Source organism: Maylandia zebra, linkage group LG4, assembly GCF_041146795.1.
Source record: "Maylandia zebra isolate NMK-2024a linkage group LG4, Mzebra_GT3a, whole genome shotgun sequence".
NCBI lineage: Eukaryota > Metazoa > Chordata > Actinopteri > Cichliformes > Cichlidae > Maylandia > Maylandia zebra.
In genome coordinates, this window is record NC_135170.1 from 37,075,470 (window position 1) to 37,102,255 (window position 26,786).

Here is a 26,786-nt window from a genome sequence, read left to right on the forward strand (position 1 = left end):
TCTTTGACCCTGAACCAGCAGCGATGCTGCAGCTGAGAGAATAAAGACTCCAAGTTTCCTCTCATTCGTTCATGTGCAGCTTGTTCCTGAAAGCAGGAAATGAAGCTCCAGCTGCTCAGACTGAACATCCATGTGATAGTGTGCTGATCCAGACCATGGTTCTGATCTGCTGCAAACACACACCTGAGTATCTGTTCAACCAATCACATTCATTCACTCTGATCTGCGACATACTGCAGCGAGTTCCACTTTAAAGTCTGAGCGCTCTGATGGGGGACGCTGTCAGAGTGGCTGTAAGCATCACAAGAACTTTTTTCTGCCTTGGTCTGTATCAGCTGTTCCTCTGATGATGTTGCCTTGTTTGATGTGAGCATGCTCACCACGGTGACCCCTGTTAACCCCTGAAACAGGCTTTAGGCTTGGTCAGACAGCACAAAGACAGCACAAGGTCAAGGTCAGACCTTGACCTTGACCTTGACCAAAGAAAGCCTGGGTGAAGTTTCAGTTCAGGGTGACTGAGTGTCCTCACAACGGAGGAGAACAAGTGTGTGTGTGTGTGTGTGTGTGTGTGTGCGCGATCAGTGGGAGCTTCGTGTGTCATCTCATTCTTATTTCCTGTTTGTTTGTTTACAGATGGAGACGTTTGTTGTTGAGTTTTACTGAAAGTGAACTTTATTGATAAACATGTTGCAGTGCAGACATTTATAAAGATGTCGATCAATAATTAGAGCACCTCCCGCTTCATCAGTGATCATGTGACACTCGGTGTTATTCAGTCATAAGACCTTCAGACAAACACTGCTCATCCTCATCATCGTCTTCATCTTTGGGGAGAGTTCGCCTGAAGAAACCAAGCTGCACACACACACATTTTACATGTGAACACAAAACAAAGACGAAAACTAGCTGAGGCGACTTCAGCGTGGTCGTCACGGTGACTGAGGATACCTGCACAGGTACAAACTGAATTTAGTTCAGTAATCATCACATTACTGTGGAGCTGACAAACGGAATGTGACACGAACCGCTAATTAATCATAAACATCCTCCAAATCAGTGGTTCCCAAACTTTTTTTGCTATGACCCCTATGTTTTACAAGAACCCCCCAAACCACACTCACACACACATATTTTGTTTTCAAACTCTGTTGCAGTTTATTTCACACCTCAAACCTTTTGAAAACAGTTCAGCCAATAAAAGTCACTGCAATACGTTACAGATTGCTATTAAACAAGCCACAGAAAAACAAACCATCTTTATGGTGTAATTATTTTACATATAGTTGTTTTTGTTGTTGTTTTTTTACTGTGTAAGAATATTCAACAGTGCTATCAACACATTTTTAAATAATGTCTCTCTGTGCAAAATGGGTTTAATATAGTGCTGTCAGCGCTAACGCGTTAATGCACCTGACCCGTGTTAGCGCATCAAAATGGTCAAATCCCCGTTAACAAGTTTACGCAGTTTAGTCTGTGTGAGGGTTACTCGGCGTTAACGCATTAATGCAGCTTAAGCGCGTTAACGCCGTCATCACAACTAACGCGATTAACATTTAACTGGTCTATAACGCAGTAGACTCAAAATCACTGGAGGCAGTTTGTCCGAAGTTTGTTCATTCTGCGCTCCAGACGCGTTAAGCACATTAACAATTTTAATCGTGTTAATCGTGATGATCGCGCTAACACATTTAGCTGTGTTAACGGCGTATTAACGCGTTAATATTGACAGCACTAGTTTAAAAACAGAAACACCTGTGGGATACTGTTTGTCCGTGATTTGAACCAGGGGAACAAACTGTGGCAGGATCTGTGTTGCACCAAGGTACCGACAAAATGTGTTCCCCTGCCTAGCGAGCATTAGCACAGAGTGCGGATCCAGTTCACTCCGACTCCATTACAGACATTAGACGTGGGAGTAGTGATGTTTTAGTTTTGTGAAAAAGTGAAAATGAGTGTCGTTACATTACCTTTCAGTTTGAGGGTTACAACAGAAAGTGATATATTTATTGTTCTTACGTGGTATCCAATCGGATTATTTTACCTGATACTTATTTTTATTAGAGATGGACCGATCCGATATTACGTATCGGTCCGATACTGACCTAAATTACTGGATCGGATATCGGAGAAAAATAAAAAATGTAATCCGATCCATTAAATATCACGAAAGCACCTCACAAAACTTGCAACACGCCGTAACTCACCTCAGAACGTTAGCACGTCGGAGCAGTATGCATCACGTGATAGAGTGGCTGTGGCATGCGGGACCTGTAGGTGGTCTGGATAGCATTTGGAGCTTCGCTAGCAACCCGGCATTTCATCTCCGACAAAGTTATCCCGAGAGAAGTAAAGCAAGTGTGTAAGTCCATCTCTGAATGTTTGTAAAGCATTCCTGCGTTAAGCTTAACTAGCGACTGCCTCTCGCTCTCCGGCTGCTACTTCAATCATGAAACTGCTTAACGATCAGCTGATCGGCTTTTCTGTCGCGAGTCCGTGTCTCTTGTTTGTTTTTGGCCCACTTTGCACCAGAAAGAGGAAACCAGCGGCTGAACAACAGCAGCACGTTTAAGCTTGATCAGCTGTTGTTAGAATGTATTTAATATTACTTTCTACTCCAGGATCTTTTTCTACGTAGCTGACGCTGGTAACTGTGCAGGGGCGGATCTAGCAAAGTTTAGCCAGGGGGGCCGATAGGGCATTAACAGGGAAAAGGGGGCACAAAGACATACTTTTCTTTCTTATTCTCATTTAAAATGTCGAGCTTTTAATTATTTAATATTTATCTGAATCTTACACCCAAAGTTTTAATCTGATGTAAAATGTATAGAAGTCCATTATTGTATATAGTAACTGTTAAGTCTAATATACCCTAGTAAGCTATAGTACTTTTTCCTTTGGGAAGGTACCATCTGTGCAGTCTGCAATTTTCTTGAAGAAAGATGTTGAATCTATTTAATATTTCTTGAAAAATAATTGATTTCTGTGCATTTTTTTTCACACTGCATCAAATTAAGGTTGATTACGGCGATTAAGCATCATGAGGTGGAGCGTGAGGGGTGGTTCCCTATTTTTTATTTATTTATTTTTGTTGTTGCTGGGAGTTGGAACCCTATTAGTTAGGTTGCTTAATATTTATGCTAAGTACTCTTTAAAATACCAGAATAGGGAGGATGGTGTAGGTTTAAGTTTATTAGATTGATCAGTATTGCTGAACTATGAAATTTTTTGGGTGCAGTGTGTTTTTTACATACAGGTATAACAGAATAGCATTAGTGTTGTTGTTTATTTAAACTTGAGTATGAACTTATACAAAATGCAGCAAGATATTAAAAAACTGTGTTATTGATTAAAAACACACTATATCGGATTCATATCGGTATCGGCCGATATCCAAATTTATGATATCGGTATCGGACATAAAAAAGTGGTATTGTGCCATCTCTAGTCTGTACATGACTGGCTGAGTAGAGGTTGATTGATTGATTGATAGATACCTTCCAGAAGATGAAACAGGGAATGCAGAGGAGTAGGAGCGCACAGATGACTGACAGAATGATGTAGCCAATGGGAACACTTTTCTCACCGTCTGGAGGACGCCACAATACTCTGAGCTGAGTCTGCACACACACACAAAGTTACCAAATTAGCACCTCAACTACGGAACTGTTGTGTGTGTGTGTGTGTGTGTGTGTCCCCACTGTCCGGCAGTAGCGGTTGGACCTTTGATGATGTGTTGATGACGTCATAAGATGCAAAGGAAACAAGCTCATAGTTCTGATAAGGAGTCTGTAAGGAGAAATGCAATAACATCACCACCTACACGTGTGTGTGTGCGCGCGCACGCGCATACCTCTATAAGTGTATTTGTCCACAGTCGGGCTGAGATTCGGATAACCGCACTGAAACCCCGCCCAAAGTCTGTGACATCACACAAACCTGACACAGCCTGCCTCGCCACTGCTGCAGTTCTACACACATAAACATGATCAATCGATGATTGATTAGTGATGTTGAGTTGATAAGGTAATGTTATTGTTATGGATGTTGTGAGATGGTAAATGGCCTGTATTTGTGAGATCAGTAATAAAGTTTCTTCACCACATGAACAGTCTGTGAGTTTGGCTCCGCCTGCTGGACTGATGGAGAAACTGCAGACACACCCGAGGAGTTTCCAGCCAGCTGCAGGCGTGTGGAGGGAGAAAGAGGCATCAAATAAACTGTTTAAAATACAGAGTCCAACTACAACACTGAATATCAAAACTGGGAATTTTTAAAGTTTTCAGAGAAAACTTTTCTTATTTTGGATTTGATGCAGTGACTTGTTTCAATAAAGTTTCCAAGACCAGTGAAAGGTCTTAATGCTGCAAACCAAATACAGCATTGAAGGAAATATAAACAGGAAACGATAGACGAGCTGTGCACTGGTTAGAAACTAGAGGTCATATCAGGCTGCACCGGACCTCAGCACCTGGACCCGTTTCCTTCACTGCTCAGGCCAACAGAGACGCCAGGACATCAACATCATGCTTAGTGCTGGTACCAAAGAAAGCATCCCCTTCTGGCGACTTCAGAGCAGTTGCCTTGATGTCACATGTCACAAAGGTGAACCTAACACCGGTGCTTGCAGGTGAAATATGCTCTCGACTGTCTTCAGTTTGCCTCAGCCTCTCATGCAGGTGGATGATGATGTTATCTACCTGCTGCAGTGTGTTCACTCTCACCTGTGTAGTACTGCCTTTAACACCGTCCATCCACTTAGAATGTGCATCGCCATGTCACGTTCAGTGTGTGAATTTTAGAGTATATGTGCACGGTGTTTATCATGAAGACAAGATGAGCAGAATATGCAAGGCAAGGCAAGTTTATTTGTATAGCACAATTCAACAACAAGGTGATTCAAAGTGCTTTACAGAGACATTAGAAACAAAAACAAATAAAAAGCATGATTTAAAATTGATTAAAACAAGCAAACAAACTAACTAACTAATTAACAAACAAACAAACCAGTATATAAAATCAAAACAGATAAAATCAGAACAGTAGATAAAATCAGTAGTTAAATGTAAGTTTTGAAATTTAAGCTTAAAGTGTGGATTTGGTGCTTTATTCAAATGCAGCTGAGAACAGGTGAGTCTTCAACCTGGATTTAAATAAACTGAGTGTTTCAGCTGATCTGAGGCTTTCTGGGAGTTTGTTCCAGATATAAGGAGCATAAAAGCTGAATGCAGCTTCTCCGTGTCTGGTTCTGGTTCTTATTCATAGCCTTTTCCTTTTTTGTTTTCTTTAGGTCACGAGCAGTTGTCCAAGCATTTCACTACATATCGTACTGTGTATGACTGTGTACGTGACAAATAAAATTTGAATTTGAATTTTGACTCTGGGAACTGATAAAAGACCGGATCCAGATGACCTGAGGGATCTGGAAGGTTCATACTGGGTCAGGAGGTCACTGATGTATTTTGGTCCTAAACCATTCAGAGCTTTATAGACCAGCATCAGGACTTAAAAGTCTATCCTCTGACGGACAGGCAGCCAGTGTAAAGACCTCAGAGCTGGACTGATGTGGTCCACTTTTTTGGTCTTAGTGAGGACTCGAGCAGCAGAGTTCTGAATGAGCTGTAGTTGTCTGACTGATTTTTTTAGGTAGACCTGTAAAGATGCTGTTACTAAACTGAATGACTGATCTGAAAACGCAGAATTGCCGATGACAAAGCAACGGAGGGAAACAGAGGGCTTGAATACATCGGATAAAGATGAAGAATAGAAACAGGTGACAACACCGCTTAACCAAGCCTGACTAACGACACAGGAAGTAGAAGTAACCATACAGCACACAGACAGATGACCGACACAATAAAACAGGAAACATACATGTGAAAAAAGACACTGGGTCAATGATCCAGGAACCCTGACAGCGCATGAGTCGCTGATTGGAGTTTTGCATTCGCGAAAGAAACACAAGTGGATTATGATCTGTGAAAACTTGAACGGGCACGAAGCTAGACCCAATGTAGACCTCGAAGTGTTGTGAGGCTAGCAACAATGCAAGCGCTTCCTTTTCGATGGTGCTATAGTTCATTTGGTGTTTATTGAATTTCTTCAAGAAATAGCAGATTGGACAGTCCACACCGTGTTGATCTACTTGCAGCAGGACCGCACCCGCTACAGTTGCGCTGGCGTCCACCTCCAACTTAAAAGGAGACACGAAGTTAGGTGCTACTAAAACTGGGGCACTGCACAGTAAAGTTTTCACTGACTCAAAAGCAGTTTGGCACGCCGCAGTCCATGTGAAGGGTTTGGTCGGGCTGAACAGGTCAGTCAGGGGAGCGACTACAGAGGCAAAGGTTTTACAGAAACTGCGGTAGTAACCACACATTCCCAAGAAGTGGCGTAACGCCCTCCTTGTTTGTGGAATCGGAAACTCAATAATAGCCTCCACCTTTGCGGTTACGGGGCACACTCGGCCATGACCCACCTGCTTTCCGAGCTAGGTGATGGTGGCTTTTCCGAACTCACATTTGGTCAGATTTACAGTGAGCGATGCTTCCTCGAAACGCTTGAAAACAGTTAAGAGGGTTTGGAGATGACTGCTCCAGGAAGCAGAATAAATGACCACATCATCTAAGTAGGCATCACAGTTAGGGACCCCGGCCAAAACCTTAGCCATCAGGCGCTGAAATGTCGCTGGCGCATTACGCAAGCCAAAGGGCATCACGGTATACTGAAGGAAGTGATCGGGGGTAACGAATGCAGACGCTCTTGCGGTTAAAGGAACCTGCCAATATCCCTTTAATAAATCCAATTTGATCACACAAGTAGCGGATCCCACCCGATCAACACAGTCATCCATCCTAGGTAATGGGAAAGAGTCTGCTTTAGTGGCCGCATTCACCTTTCGATAATCCGTGCAGAATCGAGGAGTGTTGTCAGACTCGGGCACAAACACACATGGAGAGCTCCATGCGCTAGCACTTGGAACAGCTAAGCCATGCTCTAGGAGATAATTGACTTCTCTCTGCATTATTTCCCTTTTCACTGGATTCACCCGGTATGCATGTTGTTTAATTGGCTTATGCCCCTCCACATCAATGTCATGACATAAGACAGTCGCTTGGTGCGGGTGATCAGATAAAAGTGACAAATTATTTTTTATCAGAGTAATGATGTCAGTTTGAGCAGTTTCAGGTAAATCGGCAATGATTCAAGATCATTTAAAATTACTGAATTTTTCAGCCCACTACCTAATGCATCATCCCTCCCAGATAATCCGTCATCCGACAGTTTGTAAGCGGGGAGGATGGCAACAGCGCACACCGGGGGACGCTGCTGTATTTTGTTTACAGGGATAGAACAGTTTCAACTAGTGATGGGATTTCCGGCTCTTTTTAGAGAACCGGCTCTTTCGGCTCAGCTCACTAAAAAGAGGCGACTCTTTCGGCTCCAAACCGGCTCTTCAGGTTGTTTTGTTGCTTTAATTAATTTATTATTAACAATAATATAAAATTATACAAAAAGAAATTACTAATGTAAAAAAAAAAAAAAAGTGGTTTTATTTATATATATATATTTATATATAAATATAAGCGGTGGCCCCCAGAGACAAAGCACGTACAAACTCCAAAACACAAACACGCACTTCTGTTGTCTTTTGTACGTGTTTTGAGTTTATATGTGCTTCTGAGTTTTTACGTGTTTTGGAGTTTGTACGTGTTTTTACGTGTTTTGGAGTTTGTATGTGCTTCAGGGTTCGTACGTGATTTGAAGTTTGTACGTGCTTTGTCTCTAGGAGCCACCGTAAATATACTTTTATTTATTCACTCCACATAAAATGTAATAAATAAATCATATAATACAAAAATCAACTATTCACATTTCAACTTTTAACTATTTACATTTTCAGCTTTTTCCTTTTACAAATGTAACAAGTGTCACCTGGCAGTTTGTTGCTCTCTGCCAGGTGATTGGCTGAAGAGCTGTGAAAAGGTAGTGGGTGTGTGGGGTGAAGTCAGCGCTCTTCTGTGGAAAAAACCAGAGGCAATTAATTCACTCAGGTGCGAGTGGGTATACTGTCGTGTGACCACGAATTTTAATAGAAGAATTGATCAAGCCCTAGATCGACTGCGCGCAGGGAAACTGATCAATATTCTGTGCTGTCTCTGCTGTCCTTTATTTTTGTTCTTTTGATTGATTTGTAATTTTGTTTTGGTTAGTCCGTCCAGCCGTAGAGGCGGTTATTGATTGAGAGTAAGTTTTGTAAGGGCGGACTAACCTCTCTTTTGTTTTTTTTTTTATTTTAATTGTTTGTGCCACTTCCCTTTATCTCTCAGATCACAGGCCATACATAGCACTGATTCCCAGCTGCGCTGAGACCCGAATTGTTTGCAGTGTGTGCCACGATTGCAGTGTCGCTAAGCGGGGTGTGACGGGTTGTAGTGTTATTTCGCACAGTTTGTGTGGTAAGTCTCATGTGCAGCTGGGATATCAGCAGGATGTGTTGTAAGTCCTGTCTGGAAACGACTGGGAATTTGTATGTTTAACTCATGTAATAAATAAATGATCAATTATTTCTTTGCCCCGTTTACTCATTCCTTGTCCTCGGTTACACAAATTTAAAGTGAAACAACACAAAACTCTGCAAACCACAACACAATTAAATACAAATTAAAATATGAAAACAAAACGAAGATGCATATTCTCTGTCATATGGACCTGCATGAATAAACTTTCTGAATCCTTTATCACCTGCAACTGAAAATAGTTGTGTATGATTACTATACCTTTCTAATGTGACATTGTTGTCCCGGCTCTCTCTCTCCCTCCTGGTCTGTTCCTGTGCTACCCCCCCTCTGCCCAGCATAAAGCACAAGGCTCGTGTGCGGAGTGAAGTGTGAAAAAAAGTGCGAGAGAGAGCGAGAAAGAAAAAAAAAAACCCCACGGCTCGCGATAAGGAGCCGGCTCGCGTCATTCACGCCAAAGAGCCGGCTCTAAGAGCCATTTCGTTCGTGAACCACACATCACTAGTTTCAACGTATTCACATGACAAACCCTGTTTTTTTTGCCGCCAATCTGGGCCCTATTTCAGGAAGCCGGTTTAGAAAACTCAGAGTGAAAAACGATACTCAGGGTTGAGTAACCCCGAACTGTCCAACTCGGAATATTCGGTTTCAGAAAGGCTGATAACAATTAGTTCAGTCAACGCAGAGTTGCTGGGCGACCGTGGCTCAGGGGGTTGGGAATCGCATCTGTAACCAGAAGGTCGCCGGTTCGATCCCTGGGCTCTCTGTCCTGGGCCCTGAGTTAACGAAAACTCTGGGTTTTCGGTTTCACAAAGCGAGTTCAGATGAAGCCTCAGTGATGAAGCTAACCTGCCCCCTAGCAGGTTTACTACAACTAACCCTGACTGTCTCCGCCCCTTTGTCAGAAACCTGACTGTAGGAAGTGTCAGACATGGCGTGCTCCTTCCTTGAAGAGCCAGTAGATGTTGAAGCCCAAATTCTCCGCAGAGCTCTCCGCCGGGAGAGAGTGATCAGAGCGCGTTTGGACATTTTATCATTTCCTGATGATTTTCTGTGCGAACGTTACCGTTTCTCAGCACAATCTCTAAGTTATTTGGATAACATCCTCAGGCCATATATTACGCATGTGACACATCGCGGACATGCTCTCAGTTCATTACATATTATTTGTATCGCACTTCGGTTTTTTGCAAACGGGAGATTTCATACATTTTATTTTGTGCTGTGATGTGAGCGCAGGTGCAACCCAACAGGCCCCAAACGTGCCTGGCAGCAAGTAAAAATGAAATATAAAAATATAGTCCAAACAGGTAAGGTGTAATTGTATTATGAGCCATAGTGCTTGGTCTGTTTGTCCGATGTAAATCAATTGCAGTTAGAGGCTACATTAATTTCCCCTCTGTAAGCACTTATTGAAATTATCTGAGCACATTACAAGTACATATTTGCTTACTCTGTATGCTCAAATGTGACCCGTTATAGCCAACAGAAAAAAAGCGGAGGCCCGAAAAACAGGTGGGGGTCCTCCACCACCACCACTCACAGAGGCTGAGCAGTTGGCTTCCACATTTGTGATAATGTTGGCAGCATCACATATGATCTTCACAGTGCAGAGAACACAAATTAGCATCCATTACTATAATGAAATAATTTGTTAGTTTGAAATGCTACAGGGAACTATGTACCTGTACATTAATGCTGTGGAAAGACTTCCTGTTCACATAGTCTCCTTCATTTACTGAAGGAGCAATGATTGGAATGTGAGTGCCATCTATACAGCCAATCACGCCTGGGAACCGTGAGAATAAATGTAAAATTTAAGTAGTAGTTCAAATATCACCACATCATGAATTAAGTTCTGTTCATCCTGATACCTGCAATTTTGTGGCATCCCTCTTTGATAAATCTTGTGGGTCTATGACCGGGGAACACCACAAACGAGTACAGGAGACGTTTCAGTGCAACTGTAACATTCCTGACTGCCCGACAGACGGTAGCCTTGGAAACGTGCTCAGCGTCACCAATCTTATACAGAAAGCTCCCGTTTGCAAAAAACCGAAGTGCAATACAAATAATATGTACAGAACTGAGAGGATGTCCGCGATGTGTCACATGAGCAATATTAGGCCTGAGGATGTTATTCAAATAAATTATAGATTGTGCTGAAAAACGGTAACGTTCACACAGGAAATCATCAGGAAATGATAAAATGTCCAAACGCGCTCTGATCACTCTCTCCCGGCGGAGAGCTCTGCGGAGAATTTGGGCTTCAACATCTACTGGCTCTTCAAGGAAGGAGCACGCCATGTCTGACACTTCCTACTGTCAGGTTTCTGACAAAGAGGCGGAGACAGTCAGGGTTAGTTGAAGTAAACCTGCTAGGGGGCAGGTTAGCTTCACGGAGTGTGTCGTCATAGTGACTCACTCAGAATTAATCGCTGTGTGAAACCGAAAACCCAGAGTTTTCGTTAACTCAGGGTATACTTACTCAGAGTTTGCACTAAACCGGCTTCCTGAAATAGGGCCCTGTGGACCTGCCGGGCAGGGCAGGGACTCCACAGCCAGAGAAACCCCGATCAAAGAACAGACATAGCCATCGCCAGAAAAACAAAGAGCGGGGGAGCTTTCTTGGTTTCACCTGGACACCACCGGCCCTCGCTCACCTTTTCCGTCTCTTGGGGGTGGGAATCCCGAAGGTTGTGCACTCAGATAAGGAGGAAGAAGTTTTTTTGCAGCTGTCCCAGCCGCTCCCGACTGAAATGTTTAACAGTGAATCCCGATCATAACCACCAAACAAATCAGCTGACTGCGAGCGGTCCCAGGTCTCAGGCTTCCATCTCCTCTGGGGTCCGTTCTTCGTACCTCGCTTACTACATCCAAGACCAAATCATCGCGCTAACTTTGAGCTCGCTATTCCGGTTCTTCGAACACACCTGCTGTTGACGATTAGTACAGCTGGATGAAGTAATGTGAGATCACTGGGTGGCTTAACAGGGGCTACGCATCGATAGTAGAAACATTGATCGGCAACCCTCTGATTGGTCGGCGAAAATGTCGAAGGAGCGCGCTCGGTATTTTTCGGCAGCAGAGCAAGAACTCTTGATTGAGGGATTTCAGGAGTTTCAGAGTGTAATTAAAACGCAAGGGAACACTGCAAAGGCTGCAAAAGCAAGGAGAGAGGGCTGGCAGAAAGTTGCTGACAAATTAAACTCGTAGGTAATTTAATAATAACAATAATAATGGAGTGGATTTATATAGCGCTTTTCAAGGCACCCAAAGCGCTTTACAATGCCACTATTCATTCACTCTCACATTCAGACACTGGTGGAGGCAGCTACGGTTGTAGCCACAGCTGCCCTGGGGCAGACTGACAGAAGCCAGGCTGCCATATCGCGCCATCGGCCCCTCTGGCCAACACCAGTAGGCGGTAGGGTAAATCTATTATATTATATTACATTATATTATCCAATATTATATTACATTATATTATATTATATTACATTATATCCTCTTTCACATTAGAGCCACAACAGGACCCACTAGAACATGGGAACAAGTAAAAGTGAAATATAAGAATATTCTACAGAATGGTAATATTTATCACTTATGTTGCTTTTAGTCTCTTGGAAAGAGACCCTGAAATAATCTGTTTGTTTATAACAGCAACCAAGAAAAGGGCAGAGCAAACAAAGACAGGTGGTGGTCCTGCACCCCCTCGTCAACAAGTTGGTTAAGTAAATAATACCCTCACGGGAATATCGATATCTCTCTATGAGCACACTGTCGCGCTGAGCTAAAGGATCCTGTCTATCCCGCAATATACGCTGAATTCTGAAAACTCTCCTTATCAATCTTGCACCTTCCACAACGGACAGGACATGACTGCGACAGACTTCCCAAATCCACCTTCGCTTTTATAGCCGTGGTCTCTCATCTTGATTACACGAAGTAATTTACTATTACTACTCTGAAATATGAATTACATCTGAAATAATCAAATACATGGAATAGAATGATTAATAGTACATTTCCCTTTTTTTAGGAAATGACCTGTATGTATCTGTATGAAATCAATAAAAGAATCAAATACTGCATTATCTTCAGTTACATTGATAATATGTATTTATGGTAAAACAGTGGTAAAATATCGCTGTTGCTTTCGTATACATGAAGCGGACATACCTGCGTGGCCGCGATCTAATCCTGTTTACATAAAGTAAACCTGCTCCCGACCAGGTTTACGCTTACGGATCTGTTGCTATGACAGCAAGTCCCGGATGAGCTTCGGAGAACCGAACAATCCAAGATCACGCGAAAACGTCAACAATCAAATCCAGCCGACTTACTTAGCGAGGTACGAAGAACAGACCCCTGCTGATGGAGACACACTGATGGTTACCTGCTGTAGCTCAGTATCCGTCCAACAGAGGGCAGCAGAGGCACTTCGCCAGCCTTCAGTTGGTGTTGAAGCAGCAGGAGAGAAACCATCTGCTCTTCTGATCAATAATCAATCACACACTGTGTCTGTGTGTGTGTGTGTGTGTGTGTGTGTGTGTGTACTCATGAAGGCCCTTCCTGCCACAGATGCCGTCTGACTGGTTGTCACAATGATTTTGTTTATTTGCGCATTAAATAGAAAAAACACAAATTAACAGTAAACATAAGGATGAAAGCCTCTAATAATAATAATAATAGCAATAATAATAAGAACAAGACCTGGAAAAGGAGTCCAGAACGACAGAGAGGAGATCTGTTTACAGAAGGATAAAAACGGGATCTTTGTTAATTCCATATCTTAGATGATGAGTCTTAACATCGATTTTGGCTTTAGCCATGAGCTAAACTGTTGCAGTGAGACGACCTTCGATTGCTAAACAGAGGAAGTGTGACACGATGGGAGCTGGGAGATTCATAATTCAGTATTACTCAATAATATTCCTTTTTTGAAACACGCTCTGAGGCAATGTTTAACCATGAATGTGTCAGAAACCATCAAAGAAAGAAGCCTGAAGCTTTCACTGGTCGTTCTCACCCTCAGAATGAATCATTTGGGACACACACATCCAAATACGTCCTAAATCTGAGCAGTGACAATATCTAAGTGGTAACAGTGACGGACCAAAGCACTCTGGAACTTTTAACTCTCACACTTGTTCGAGTAAACGCGGCAAAAACACAAATGTAACCCAACAGAAATGTGGAGCTGTAATTATTCCTGACAAAATCATTTTGTTAATATGAGCACATCTTTGTATTTCCATCACCTGAGTCAGTCTGCCTTAAGCTGTCAAACTTTTATGGACCATAAAACATTTCAGCCAATAAGAAGGAATGAGCCAATAACGTCCATGAACACTGACACAATCATCTATATTTTTGAGTTTGTCTCCTGTTAACGTCGCCGTGCTGTGAGAGACTTTTGGACCTTCGTCATCGCAGCTTCAGTCACGGGGCTGTTAGCTGCTGACGAGCTGCAGCCCAGCTGAATCCAGCTCGTACGTCTTAGCAGGTGGAAGTCTGAGGTCAACATATCTTTGCTGTCATGCTGCTCTGCATTCTGCTACCTGGGACGCATGCACAGGTGACACGCATGCAATCTGCATGGATGTGTCCATGAAATAGGCGTGGCCTCCACATGGAGCCGAAGAGCTCACGCCTGTGGTCCATCGCCTCATCCCTCGCCTCCTCCTGCGTCCTTCATCAGATCCATCAGTGATGACGTCACACACGTGTGAACGTCCTGCTGGCCGAGCCCGCTGTAAGCAGTGCCGACAGCGAGAAGACGAGGAGGAAGAGGCACGTCAGAGTAATGGGACGGATTCATGAAGCTAACATTAATCTGACAGAGAGACTGTGTGTTCCCTGCAGCTGAAATGCAGACTTATCACTGCAGAACCAGCACAACCCGACTGTGTGTGTGTGTATTGTATCCTTATTAAAGCTTATTAAATCAGCCCACATCCTCTCAAAGCACACACACACACACAGATACACACACTCACACAGGAGGGTGGGTGATGCCTCAGTGTGCTTTGGATCAGTTTACCCAGAATGCACTGGAACATGATTGTGGTTTTAAGGGGGGGGGCAGTACGGGGAAGGAAACCCCAACAATCCACTGAGCAGCGCTTGGTGGCAGCAGGAAAAGGCCTCCAGCAGATCCAGGATCAGGGAGAAGCAGCCCTCTGCACAGGTCAGCTGGAGGTCAACCTTACCTGAGCTCAGGTGTGGTGGCTCAGCAGGTGTTTCATGTGTCCCTGGTCGGCCAAATGAACAATGAAGTTTTGTTTCCCGAGACGATCCAAACACATTGCCTGCTGTCCCAGCAGCGCTCCGTTTACTCATCAGCAGTGACTCACCGGCTCAGTCTATTTACTGTGCGCCGGCTGGGTTTATTTCCTAACTCTGACAGGTATTTCTTTAGTGACTCAGCTCTGTCCGAGCCTCCGGCTGTGTTTTCTTGCTGCACAGAGAGCCACAGCAGACTCACGGAGATGACAGGTGAGCCTCTGCCTCACAGTTACAGCAGGCCCTGCTGACAGGATGTTCAGCTGAAAGTGCGGCAGCGACCTCTTTCAGCTGTAATGACTTCTGACAACCGATCTGCTTGTTAGCTCGAGGCTAATCTCTGAGCTGACTGAGCTGCTCGTTAAGATTAATAAACAGTGAGGGTGGGTGTTATTTTCTGCAGGTGAGCATAATCAGAGGTGACACTTGAGTAGAAAAAGAGCAGAACTCACCAGCAGCAGGAAGAAGAGTCAGAGGACCTACAAAATAAAACCCTAACATCACAGCAGCTCTGCAGCCCATGCAGATTTAGAAGCAACATGAGCTGCTGATTGGTCAGTTCTCCAGCTTCCTTCTGTAGACATTGGAGCAGGGCGATATGACCAAAAATATTTATCACGATATGCATTTGAAAATTTGAAATAACGATATAACTGACACGAGACAAAATACTTTACAACTCCACAACTTTATTAGTGCAAAAACATCATTGTATTTTCACTTAAACAAGCAGCTGTTTTTTTATGTGCATTAAAGTTATATAGAAATGTAACAGTGCAAATGCAAATTCTTTGCTGACAGTTTAACCAAAAGCCATTTCCAGTAGAAACTGGCCGACATATCCTCAGCATAACCATGTATAATATCCACAAAACTTAAAAAGAGGTTATACACACACAATACAGTAATATTATGTTGAAGCACAGTACGTCTGTGAAGGTTCTCAGTCATCCAAGTCATCGTAGTCAAAGGAGCTTGCAAAGAAATCCACTGTCAGGGGATACAGAGCAGACTTCATTCTGCAGAGAGCACAAAATCACCTTTAAAGTGAAAGGATAAGACAGGTCCATTTCACTATAGATGTCCTCCAGATCAAGCTCAGCCAGACTCTGCAGGAACTGGAAACCCGTCTACCCTCTCCAATCTTAGAAGAGGTTTACAAGTTTGTGGACAAGGTTCAGCAGGCCCAACACTCTAAAGGAAAAGAAAGACAACGCAGGAAATTTCACATCTTGCTTTCAAAGACACACACTCCTCATTCTGAACCTACACAACCCAGAGAAGAAAACACACCTGAAGACAGTCAGCAGAAATGGGTTAAGAACTTTTCAGACCAGAACCTCACTGAACCTGAAAAGAGAGAGTTAGCCAAAGGACTCAATTTTGCCATTTCTCCACAACAGTTGCCCATAGTGGACCTCATCACAGCCACAGAATCTGCCATACGGATTAATAAATTATCACAGACAGAAGCAGAGCAAATCAGGATGGAAGTCTCAGCCACGCTCTCCAGTGCCAAAGTCCCTCCATCCAACCTCACAATACAGGAAAAGAAGGCCATCGCTTCCCTGAGCAAAGACCACAACATCACTGTTTTACCAGCTGATAAGGGAAGATGCACCGTGGTCCTAAACACTACAGATTACCATACAAAGATCACTACTCTCCTCAGTGACAACAATACCTACGAAGCCTTAAAGCGAGACCCCACAAGCAGCTACAAAAAGAAAGTTATAGCTTGCCTTCAAGACTTAGAAAAGGACAAAATCATTGACCGCCTTATATATCACAGCTTTACCCAGGGGATGCCATACCCTGCATCTATGGACTTCCTAAGATCCACAAGGAAGCTGTCCCACTCAGACCCATAGTCAGTAGCATAAACTCAGCCACTTATAACATTGCTAAACACCTTGCTACCATCCTTGCACCTCTCGTGGGGAACACCCCACACCACATCAAGAACTCCACCGACTTCACCGACAAGGTCCAGAAACTTACCCTGGATCCAGATGAAACCATGGTGTCCTTTGATGTAGTCTCTCTCTTCACTTGCATACCCACCACGGAGGCCGTGGAGACTGTCAGAAAACGACTACAAGAAGACAGCTCCTTGGAGGACAGGACCAACTTCAACCCCGATCAGATCTGCACACTATTAGATCTCTGCCTCACCACTACATATTTCAAGTACAACGAAGGCTTTTACTGACAAAAACATGGCTGTGCCATGGGCTCCCCCGTGTCACCTATTGTAGCCAACCTTTACATGGAGGAAGTGGAAAGGAAGGCGCTTGGCTCTTTCAAAGGAAGAGTACCCAGCCACTGGTACAGATATGTGGACGACACCTGGGTCAACATCAAGACACAAGAAGTGGAATCCTTCACTGCGCACATTAACGCTGTGGATAAAAACATCAAGTTCACCAGGGAAGACACAAAGGACGACTGTTTGCCTTTCCTGGACTGCGCCGTGCACATTGAAGAGAACGGCAACCTCAACATCGAAGTTTACCGGAAGCCCACACACACGGACCAGTACCTCCTGTTTGACTCCCATCACCCTCTGGAACACAAACTTGGAGTAATTAGGACCCTACACCACCGGGCAGAACATGTTCCCTCTAAGCCTGAAGGGAAAAAGAAGGAACACACACATGTAAAGGAAGCACTCAAAACGTGCGGCTATCCTAAATGGGCGTTCTTAAAGTCAGCAAAGAGGCACAGAAAAGAAGACCAGACACCAGCGAGGGAGGATAAGAAGGACAGACGTAACAACATTGTCATCCCCTATGTAGCCGGTGTATCAGAGAAACTCAGGAGAGTTTTCTCCAAGCATGACATCCCAGTGTATTTCAGACCCAGCAACACGCTCAGACACAAACTGGTTCACCCGAAAGACAAAACGCCAAAACACAAACTTAACAATGTGGTGTATGCTGTACAGTGCAGCGAGGAATGCTCAGACCTCTACATTGGAGAGACCAAACAGCCACTTCACAAGCGCATGGCACAACACAGAAGAGCCACCTCCACAGGACAAGACTCAGCAGTCCATCTGCATCTTAAGGTCAAAGGTCACTCTTTCGAGGATGCCAATGTTCACATTTTGGACAGAGAGGACAGATGGTTTGAAAGAGGAGTGAAAGAAGCCATCTATGTCCACTGTGAGCGACCATCTTTGAACAGAGGCGGGGCTTACCACACCAACTCCCTGCCATCTATAATCCAGTTTTGAGTTCCCTTCCCAGACGCCTTAACGCCCACTCACATCCTGGGCCATCTGACCTCAGGAAATCACATGATAGGGTGGGGCCAGGTTTCACAATGAGCTCATTTAAAATGTCTCACTTTTAATAAATAATTATCTGAATCTTACAACAAACGTATTCATCTGATGTAAAATGTATAGAAATCCATTATTGTACATAGTAATTTTTTTTAGGGTCCCATCATAATTTCGTCAGAAGTAGCTAATTACTGTATATGATGCCAGTATTTCCCACATTTTCTAGATTCTGCACCAGTGCTGTGTGTAAAATGCCATCAAAAAGTCAATTGAGTTTTATTCTTTCTCACCTGTCTTTCTGTCTCCTTTCACTTTTTAAAGGTTGCCATGTGAGAAAAAATATTTTGCCCTGCCATGCTGTTTATTGATGTGGCAAATGAATGGTTTATGAAAATATATCTAAATCTGTCATCAGTAATCAGTAATGATCATGTCTCACCTCTTCTCTGTCTTAATTTCAGGTTTTCACCATGTGTTGTAGATAGTTCAGGAGGTTAACTCGACCAAGCAGTCTGCTTCCAGGTACTCTTTAGAATACCAGAATAGGGAGGATGGTGTAGGTTTAAGTTTATTAGACTGATACATATATACCAACAACACAGTGTACATCACTGTGAAAACAGCGTTTGTTTTCATTCAAAGGCTTTATGGTTTTTCCTATAATACCTGGTGGGCCGGTCTCTGTCAAAATGCCCGGGCCGATTTTTTTGTCCCAGTCCAGCCGTGATCGGCACTCGGCCGCCAGCTCACCACGATCAGCTCAGAGAGAAGCGATCGATCAATAATCCATCACAATGAAAAGGTTTCATCCGGTTTCAGTTGTTTTCTATATCACACACACCTGACAAAACACACACACACAGACCCACTGGTGGTTGTTCTCTTTGATTAATCGATTTTTGATCTCTATGTTTGATGGTTTCTTAAGCGCCCCCCCCCCCCCCCCCCCCCATCTCTCCCTCTCGCACTATCCTCTGATTGGCTGGAGCTCTACAGCAGCCTCCTTACTGCCAGCACGCGCTCCTCAGTCGGTCAGTGTGGATGAGAGCACCTTGGAGCGGACCGGGACAGAGCCGTGCTAACCCGGACTCCTGGCCCGGCTCGGCTCGGACTGACATGTTCTGGGATCTAAACCGGACCGGAGCGCGCGGGGCACCAATGTGAGCTGCAGGAAGGCGCATGCCAGAGCGCGCGCGTCCGAGTGGATGAATGAGTGACGGAGATGGACCGGAAACTACTGAGTCAGGTAGGGGGCCGTGTGCGTGTGCACAGTTCCGTGCTGCGCGTGCACCCTCTCAACTTTAAAGTGTGTGCCAAAGTCAGCGACTCTTATTGTGAACGAACGGCCATAATTCAGAGGGGTTTCAAAATAAAGGTTTCCCCCATTAACGATGTTTTTTTTTTAATTAATTGTGGCTTTCATTTTGAAATTCTGACTATAATTTAGTAGCAGGATATCTTTGGAGCATGCTCAGTGTTAATTCACTGCCTGCAGGAGGTGAGCTGATCCTCCTCACAGCTGTCCAGCTGGAAACATCTGGAAAGTTGGGTGACATCAGATTTACTGATGTCTTTTTGTTTTCATCAAGTTTGAAGTTTTTTTTCCTAAACTCAGAACAAAGTTTATTGAAAGGAGGAATAATCTTTGTCGTGTCTCACACTTGTGTGATGCAAAGGTCAGAAGTAGGTTAAGTCTATGCACCTCCCAAACCCAGCAGCACACATGCGTTTCTGTCTGAGAAACACTGTGACGCTGCTGCAGGAAGTGATGTCAATGATCTGACATCAAGAGCGCAAAGCACTCTGATAGATGAACGCTCCATGTTGTGACTGAAGCTTCTGTGAAACACTGGAATGTGCAGCTCTACTCAAACTTTGGATGAAAACCAAACAGCAATTCAGGTTCCTGATGGGCGGGAACCAGCTGCGTCTGAAAGCGGATCAAACCGCGGCCCAGAGATGAGCCTCAGCGTCACGTCCTCACAGACCGAGTCAGATATTAGGAGTACTCTCACTGGTTGTTGCTTTAGTCAGTCTCATCTTTAATTATGTTGTTTTTGCTCCGCCCACTTCCTCGCTGATTTTCCTTCATATTTAAGAATCGACTTAAACATTTCCAACGATCAGGAGCTTTATTTATGTTTTCAATTTAATAAAACTACAATAATTCAGATAGAGCCAGAACAGTATGCATTTAAATAAAGAACACACAACCACACACACACAACTGAGAGTTGTAAGGACTCTGTGTATAGATGGAGGTGTGGCTTCTCTTCAGTGTACAGCCAGCTGTTTTTGTGTGTGTGACACAGTGTGTGTGTGAGTGTGTGTGTGTGTGTGTGAGAGAGAGAGAGAGAGAGTGTGTATATGAGTGTGTGTGTGTTTGTGTCACAGTGTGAGTGTGTGTGTGTGTATGTGTGTGTGTGTTTGTGTCACAGTGTGTGTGTGTGTTCAAAGCAGCAGTAATGACAGTGAAGAGAGAGAGGATGTAGTGAGGGGGCGAGCGTCATGCATCACCTCCTGTCTCCATCTGTGTGCTCCGTCCATCATGCTCCACGCTGAAGGCGGAGGTCAAAGGTCAGATATCAGGTGACAACATGAAAAGTATAGGAAGTAGTTCCAGGCCACAAAGCTGATTTTCTGTCAACCACTGGTGAATGAAGGGTTAAACTTCCCACAGCTGCACTGTGATTGGTCGGCAGCCTGCTCCTTCACAATAAAAGCCTCCTGCTGTGTGTCCACAGTGAAATTTGAAGCTGTGACAGGAGGAGGTGGGCTGGAGGTGATAATCATCACTCCTCCACAGGGACATGAAGGAGGAGAGCGCCGATTAAAGGAGCAGTCTGCTGCTTAATGATGATGAAGGACGCTGAAGCTCTAAGTGGTTAAAGCTCCGTGTGTGTGAACCGTTATCATCACAAAGTCATCATCGGGCCCTCAGCTCAGCTCAGACGGCCGATCCTCAGGCATAGCAGGGAGGAAAACCAGCAGTGACACACAGCAGGACGTTCCAGGGAAAATGTTGTGAGCCCAGATGTGAGGCCGTCCTGTGTAAGAGCTCGGCTCTGTGTGACATTCAGATTCGAAGATGCTGAACTCTGAAATAAACAGATTAACTCACAGCTGGCTACAATGGCGGTCAGACGAGGGGGTCAGGTCTTTGAGCCTAGTGGCTGGCACCATGCTGTGGGTGCATGTCAGCCTGACATGATTGCTGGGTTTTTCACATTTGTCAGCATTTCCATGTTCTCCATGGAGGAGGTTCAAGTACTGGCAGAGCAAACTGAGACGGCAAGGTGCATGCTGGGAGTCGTGTGACGCAGAGCGAGAGACCAGTGTCATTGTGCATTATTGTGCATTACTGTGGTCTGTTAGTGTGTGCTGGTGTGGTCCAGGTTGCTTTATTTACACCTGCAGTTAAATTTGTTTTACAGAGAAATGATGGCGTTTGTCGTCACAAAACACACCTATGTGAACCTGACACACACATGTTTGGTCATCAGACACGATGAGTCTAATACAACAGTTCTTATTAAGTTGAGTGAGAGGAACAAAGCTGTTTCTATAACGCCTCATCCTGCATCTTGAAAATCAGCCCACAGAGGATGTAGCCATTATTAAGAAGTGATAAAGCCATCCTCTGTACCTGAATCTATATTTCTTAAGGCTGAAGGAAGTGAATTACAGAGCCGAGGAGCAGGGCGACTGAAAGCTCTTTGCCCCATAGTGGTAAGGCAAGCAGAAGGAACAACAAGATGAGTGGCGGATGAAGATCTGAGAGAGCGGGAAACTGTGGTGCTATGAAGAAGATCACAGAGATAAGGAGGGGCAAGGTTATGGATGGACTTAAATGTGAGAACTAAGATTTTAAAGTTTATCCTAGTTTCTATGGGCAACCAGTGAAGCTGTTGAAGAATTTGGGAGATATGGTCTCTTAAGAGAGTATGAGTTATGACGGAATTTTGAAGAAGTTGAAGTTTATGGAGGGACTTATTGGGGAGACCAAATAAGAGTTGGAATAATCGATCCGGGAAGCAATAAGACTATGGACAAGGATGGCAGCAACATGGGAGTAAGGAAAGGACGGAGTCGGTTAATGTTACGTAAGTGAAATTCATACCGGGCTATGTAAATGTGAGGCTGAAATGAAAGCGTACTGTCGAGTATGACACCCAAATTCTTTACCTGCGGGGAAGGAAGGATGGGGGGATTTTCTATATTAATGGAGAAACTGTGAGATTTGGTTAAGGTAGAGGCCGTGCCAACGAGTAGGACTTCTATTTTACTACTGTTAAGTTTAAGAAAATTGGAGGAGAACCAAGATCTCCATAAGACAGTTCAAGAGGGAGGAAGGTGGGAGGGATGAATTAGGTTTGGAGGAAATGTAGAGCTGGGTATCATCAGCATAACAATGAGAATTGACATTATATTTTCGGAATATATGACCAAGTGTGTTAGTGTGGTGTGTTGGTGTGTTGATGTGCTAGTGTGTTGGTGAGTTAGTGTGTTGGTGTGTTAGTGTGTTAGTGTGTGGGTGTGGCGTGTTGGTGTATTAGTTTGTTAGTGTGTTGGTGTGTTAGTGTGTTGGTGTGGTGTGTTAGTGTGTTGGTGTGTTGGTGTGTTAGTGTGTTTGTGCGGTGTGTTAGTGTGTTAGTATGGTGGTGTATTGTTTGTTAGTGTGCTGGTGTGTTAGTGTGTTAGTGTGTTGGTGTGGTGTGTTGGTGTGTGGGTGTGGCGTGTTGGTGTATTAGTTTGTTAGTGTGTTGGTGTGTTAGTGTGTTGGTGTGGTGTGTTAGTGTGTTGGTGTGTTGGTGTGTTAGTGTGTTTGTGCGGTGTGTTAGTGTGTTGGTGTGGTGTGTTGGTGCGGTGTGTTAGTGTGTTAGTATGGTGGTGTATTGTTTGTTAGTGTGCTGGTGTGTTAGTGTGTTAGTGTGTTAATGTGTTGGTGCGGTGTGTTACTGTGTTAGTGTGTTAGTGTGTTGGTGTGGTGTGTTGGTGTGTTAGTGTGTTGGTGTGTTAATGTGTTAGTGTGGTGAGTTAGTGTGTCTGTGTGTTAGTGTGTTGTGTTGGTGTGTTAGTGTGGTGAGTTAGCGTGTCTGTGTGTTAGTGTGTTGTGTTAGTGTGTTGGTGTGTTAGTGTGGTGGTGTGTTAGTGTGGTGGTGTATTTGTTTGTTAGTGTGCTGGTGTGTTATTATGTTAGTGTGTTGGTGTGTTGGTGCGGTGTGTTAGTGTGTTGGTGTGTTGGTGCGGTGTGTTAGTGTGTTGGTGTGTTAGTGTGTTGTGTTGGTGTGTTAGTGTGTTTGGTGTGTTGGTGTGGTGAGTTAGTGTGTCTGTGTGTTAGTGTGTTAGTGTCCAGCCCTCTTCTGGCGTCGGGATTCCAAACCAGTTCAGACCATTTAAACTGATTCTAGGAGCGTGGCTCAGTTTTTTCAAAATAAAAGTCTTTCAGGTCAATAGCACAGTGCTGTGTGCGTGGCAGCCTCGGATTGTTCAGCCTCTGCTTTGTTGAGGCTCAGACCTGCAGCAGGAAGTGCTTCCACTGGCTTTTGTGTAAAGGTTGTGCTGTTGTGTGAGTGGGTGGCAGCTTTCCTTTGTGTTTGCCGAGCTCATTACGATCCTCTGATTCTTTTTATGCTGCTCAGTCACGAGGCTCCGTGTCCTCCACACATAATTCATGTCAGAGTGCAGAGAGCGGGATCAAGACTCCAATCAAAGGAGTTTGATCAGACTCACACTCGGTAGAGGAAGCTCGTTACAGACTCATTATTGTCCTGAATGAGTCTCATTTACAGCGGCTTCATTTCTTCTGAAAACTCTGACATGCTCTGACATCTGTTTGATTTTAATCTGTTTTTGTGGCTCATCATTGATCAGTGAGGAGCTGCTATGTTGCCTTCACTGCCTTCTGTTCCTCTGAGCCTCCACAGTTTCAAGTCTCTCAGCTGTTGGCCAGTCTGCTGCTGTCTGTTGTGGACTGACGGAGCTTTGATGTATTTCAGGTTTCAGGTTTTGCAGTAAATTCTGTAAAATTAGAAATATCCTCAGAGTGACGCTGAAAAACTAGTTCATGCATTCTTCCAGGCTGGACGACTGTAATTCATTATTATCAGGAAGTCCTAAAAACTCCCTGAAAATCCTTCAGTGAATCCAAAATGCTGCAGCAAGAGTCCTGACAGGGACTAGAAAGAGAGAGCAGATTTCTCCTGTATTGGCTTCCCTTCACTGGCTTCCTGTTAAATCCAGAATGGAACTTAAAATTTCCTGAAACTCTGAAGTTGTGCCAGTCATAGGGAAGAGCACCGATCCTGCTCCACATCCAGAGGAACTAGCTAAGGTGGTTCAGGATCCTGAGGAGCTGCAGGTCTGATCAAGTTTCTGGTGAATGATGAATTCAAGTGTGCAGGTTAGACAAATGGTAAAAATGGTAAATGGCCTGTATTTGTATAGCGCTTTTCTAGTCCCTAAGGACCCCAAAGCGCTTTACACAACCTGTCATCCACCCATTCACACACTGGTGATGGCAAGCTACAATGTAGCCACAGCCACCCTGGGGCGCACTGACAGAGGCGAGGCTGCCGAACACTGGCACCACCGGGCCCTCTGACCACCACCAGTAGGCAACGGGTGAAGTGTCTTGCCCAAGGACACAACGACCGAGACTGTCCAAGCCGGGGCTCGAACCGGCAACCTTCCGATTACAAGGCGAACTCCCAACTCTTGAGCCACGACAAGACACAGAGGCTCCATACCAGGAGACATATGGACCAGCAGCACCTCTCAACCAATCAGATCGCACACACACAGTGCACCCCTGTGTGTGTGTGTTCCAACTGATCCGATTTGCGGTGTCGCTTGGGCTGGACGAGCCTCCGGAGGCAGAGCGGGCTCAGATAATGAGGATGGTTTCTGCAGCAGCTGCAGGACGCTGACGTAACTCCTCCCACTGAGCTGCTGAACGCGCTGCCAAGATCCAAACATTCATGGCAAGAAGACGGAGAGTGTGCTGCACTCAGCTAGCGATCTAATTTTAGCTCAGAGACACAACAGTAGATCTCTGCGGCCGACACATTTACTGTGTGTGTACGTGTGTGTGCATGTGTTTGTGGGTATACCTGTTTAGGTTGCTCTGTTGGGACCTAAACTTGAATGTTACCATTCTTGTGGGGACCAACTGCCTGTCCTCAGAGTTTGCAGACATGTTTGAATCTCAAATGTGGTTTTCGTGTCAGGGTTACAGTTAGGCTGAGGGTTAGGGTAAGCATAGATGTCCTTACTAAGATATCAAAACGAGAATGTGTGTGTGTGAGACACACTGCCAGCTGAATATCAAACTGTGAAGTCATGCTGTGTGAATCATGGCGACATTAGTGAGGAATTAACAGAAGACTCCACCTTTTCGCAGACTGAGCAGCTGATTGATGATCAATCACTGAGCTGATTGATCAGTGATCACTGGAGCTGTAGAGGCAGAGATGAGCGACAGGCAGGTGAGAGCTGAATATTTGCTCAGACTGAACGCCCTCTGAGGAAACACCATCTGATCTCACACTCAGATATGAAGGAGTCGGCACATGCACTATTACTGCTGTCCAAACAAACAGAGCACCTCAGAGAAGGTCCTGAGACAGAACATGACCCAGCACATAGCTTCGATGAGAGCGCCACCTTGGTACCAATGTAGCAGGTCCACTGATTTAAACAGGCCTCGCCAATCGCAGTGCATTCTGGGTAGTTGCTGTCATGTTATTGTTCATCCAGAACCAAAACAAAGATGGACACCAACAGGAAATAAGAGGAAAACTCATGTGAATGATCAGCAGTTGATCAGATTCAGAGAGAAACAGCGAGGCGGTCCGATGTTCAGCCCGTCTGTGGTGTTTGTGGGCGTGGGCGAGTCACGGCTCTGTGATACACGTTTCTGCATCTCTGACTCTGCAGACAAACACTTTAGTTTCACTAAACTGTGAATCTGAAAAATGAAAGTCATTCATTGAAGCAGGCTTATGTCTCTTATTTTGGTGCAGTCTTCATTACTTCACTTCCTGTTCTGGTGCTGAAGGTGATCTGCCTCCTTCTTCCAGCTGATACCCAGCCACTTGTCATTGGATGGCTGACCTCAGCTGGTTGTTGCTGTGACCAATCACAGCTCAGCGACCTGACTCGCTGCTGTAATGGACGTCCGCTCCAGGCGTGCATTGCAGCAGCGTTGCATTCCTCCTCTGTGTTCCATTATCGCCGTAGAGGCGATGCAGTGCATTCTGGGACTGCAGCTGCATCATTAACAGGAGGATCCTGAGCTCCGTATCATATAAATGAGACATTATTAGTCAGTTAGAACAAAAACACAGAAAACACGCTGACGAACACTGCGCCGCTCAGCTGGATCATCGCCGACCGCTGGTCATGTGATCGATCTGAACCGAAACTCTGCTTTCAGGTGGTCTTCGTGTGCGTGGCGCTGAGCGGGCCAGTCTCCCCGGCTGAGTTAACCTGCGAAACTTTGATCCTGCTGTCGACCAACTTCACAGGTAACTTCCTGTTTGGGATTTCCTTTGACGTGCTCAGTGAAACCGGAGCGCCAACACCTTCTCTGTGTTCTGCCTCTCAGCAAGGACCTTAGTCCTGCTCAACCAGACATTTACCGTCAGCAACTCCTCAGGTCTGTATCACACACTCACCTTTGACTTTTGACA

General features: G+C 44.7%; 1 protein-coding gene and 2 long non-coding RNA genes across 4 annotated transcripts in view; 2 read left to right on the plus strand and 1 right to left on the minus strand.

Annotated features, from left to right (window-relative positions):
* Positions 1-263: 263 nt before the first annotated feature.
* On the minus strand, positions 264-12,665 carry LOC101480985 (uncharacterized). The gene is made up of 3 exons (XR_013098446.1): positions 11,180-12,665; positions 3,495-3,617; positions 264-855 (listed from the first exon to the last, which is right to left on the minus strand). It is a non-coding gene; the product is annotated as an uncharacterized LOC101480985 (long non-coding RNA).
* On the plus strand, positions 8,185-8,566 carry LOC143418429 (uncharacterized). The gene is made up of 2 exons (XR_013098447.1): positions 8,185-8,244; positions 8,328-8,566. It is a non-coding gene; the product is annotated as an uncharacterized LOC143418429 (long non-coding RNA).
* Positions 12,666-19,105: 6,440 nt separating the features above from the next.
* crhr1 (corticotropin releasing hormone receptor 1) overlaps positions 19,106-26,786 on the plus strand; it is a 31,378-nt gene continuing 23,697 nt past the window's right edge. The window contains exons 1-3 of one of the 2 annotated variants that reach the window (XM_004556548.4): positions 19,106-19,339; positions 26,531-26,621; positions 26,702-26,752. In XM_004556548.4, coding sequence (XP_004556605.1) covers positions 19,316-19,339; positions 26,531-26,621; positions 26,702-26,752 — 166 coding nt within the window. In that variant the 5' untranslated portion in view covers positions 19,106-19,315. The remainder of the gene's footprint in view (positions 19,340-26,530; positions 26,622-26,701; positions 26,753-26,786) is intronic. The other variant, XM_076883532.1, reaches the window with a different exon arrangement.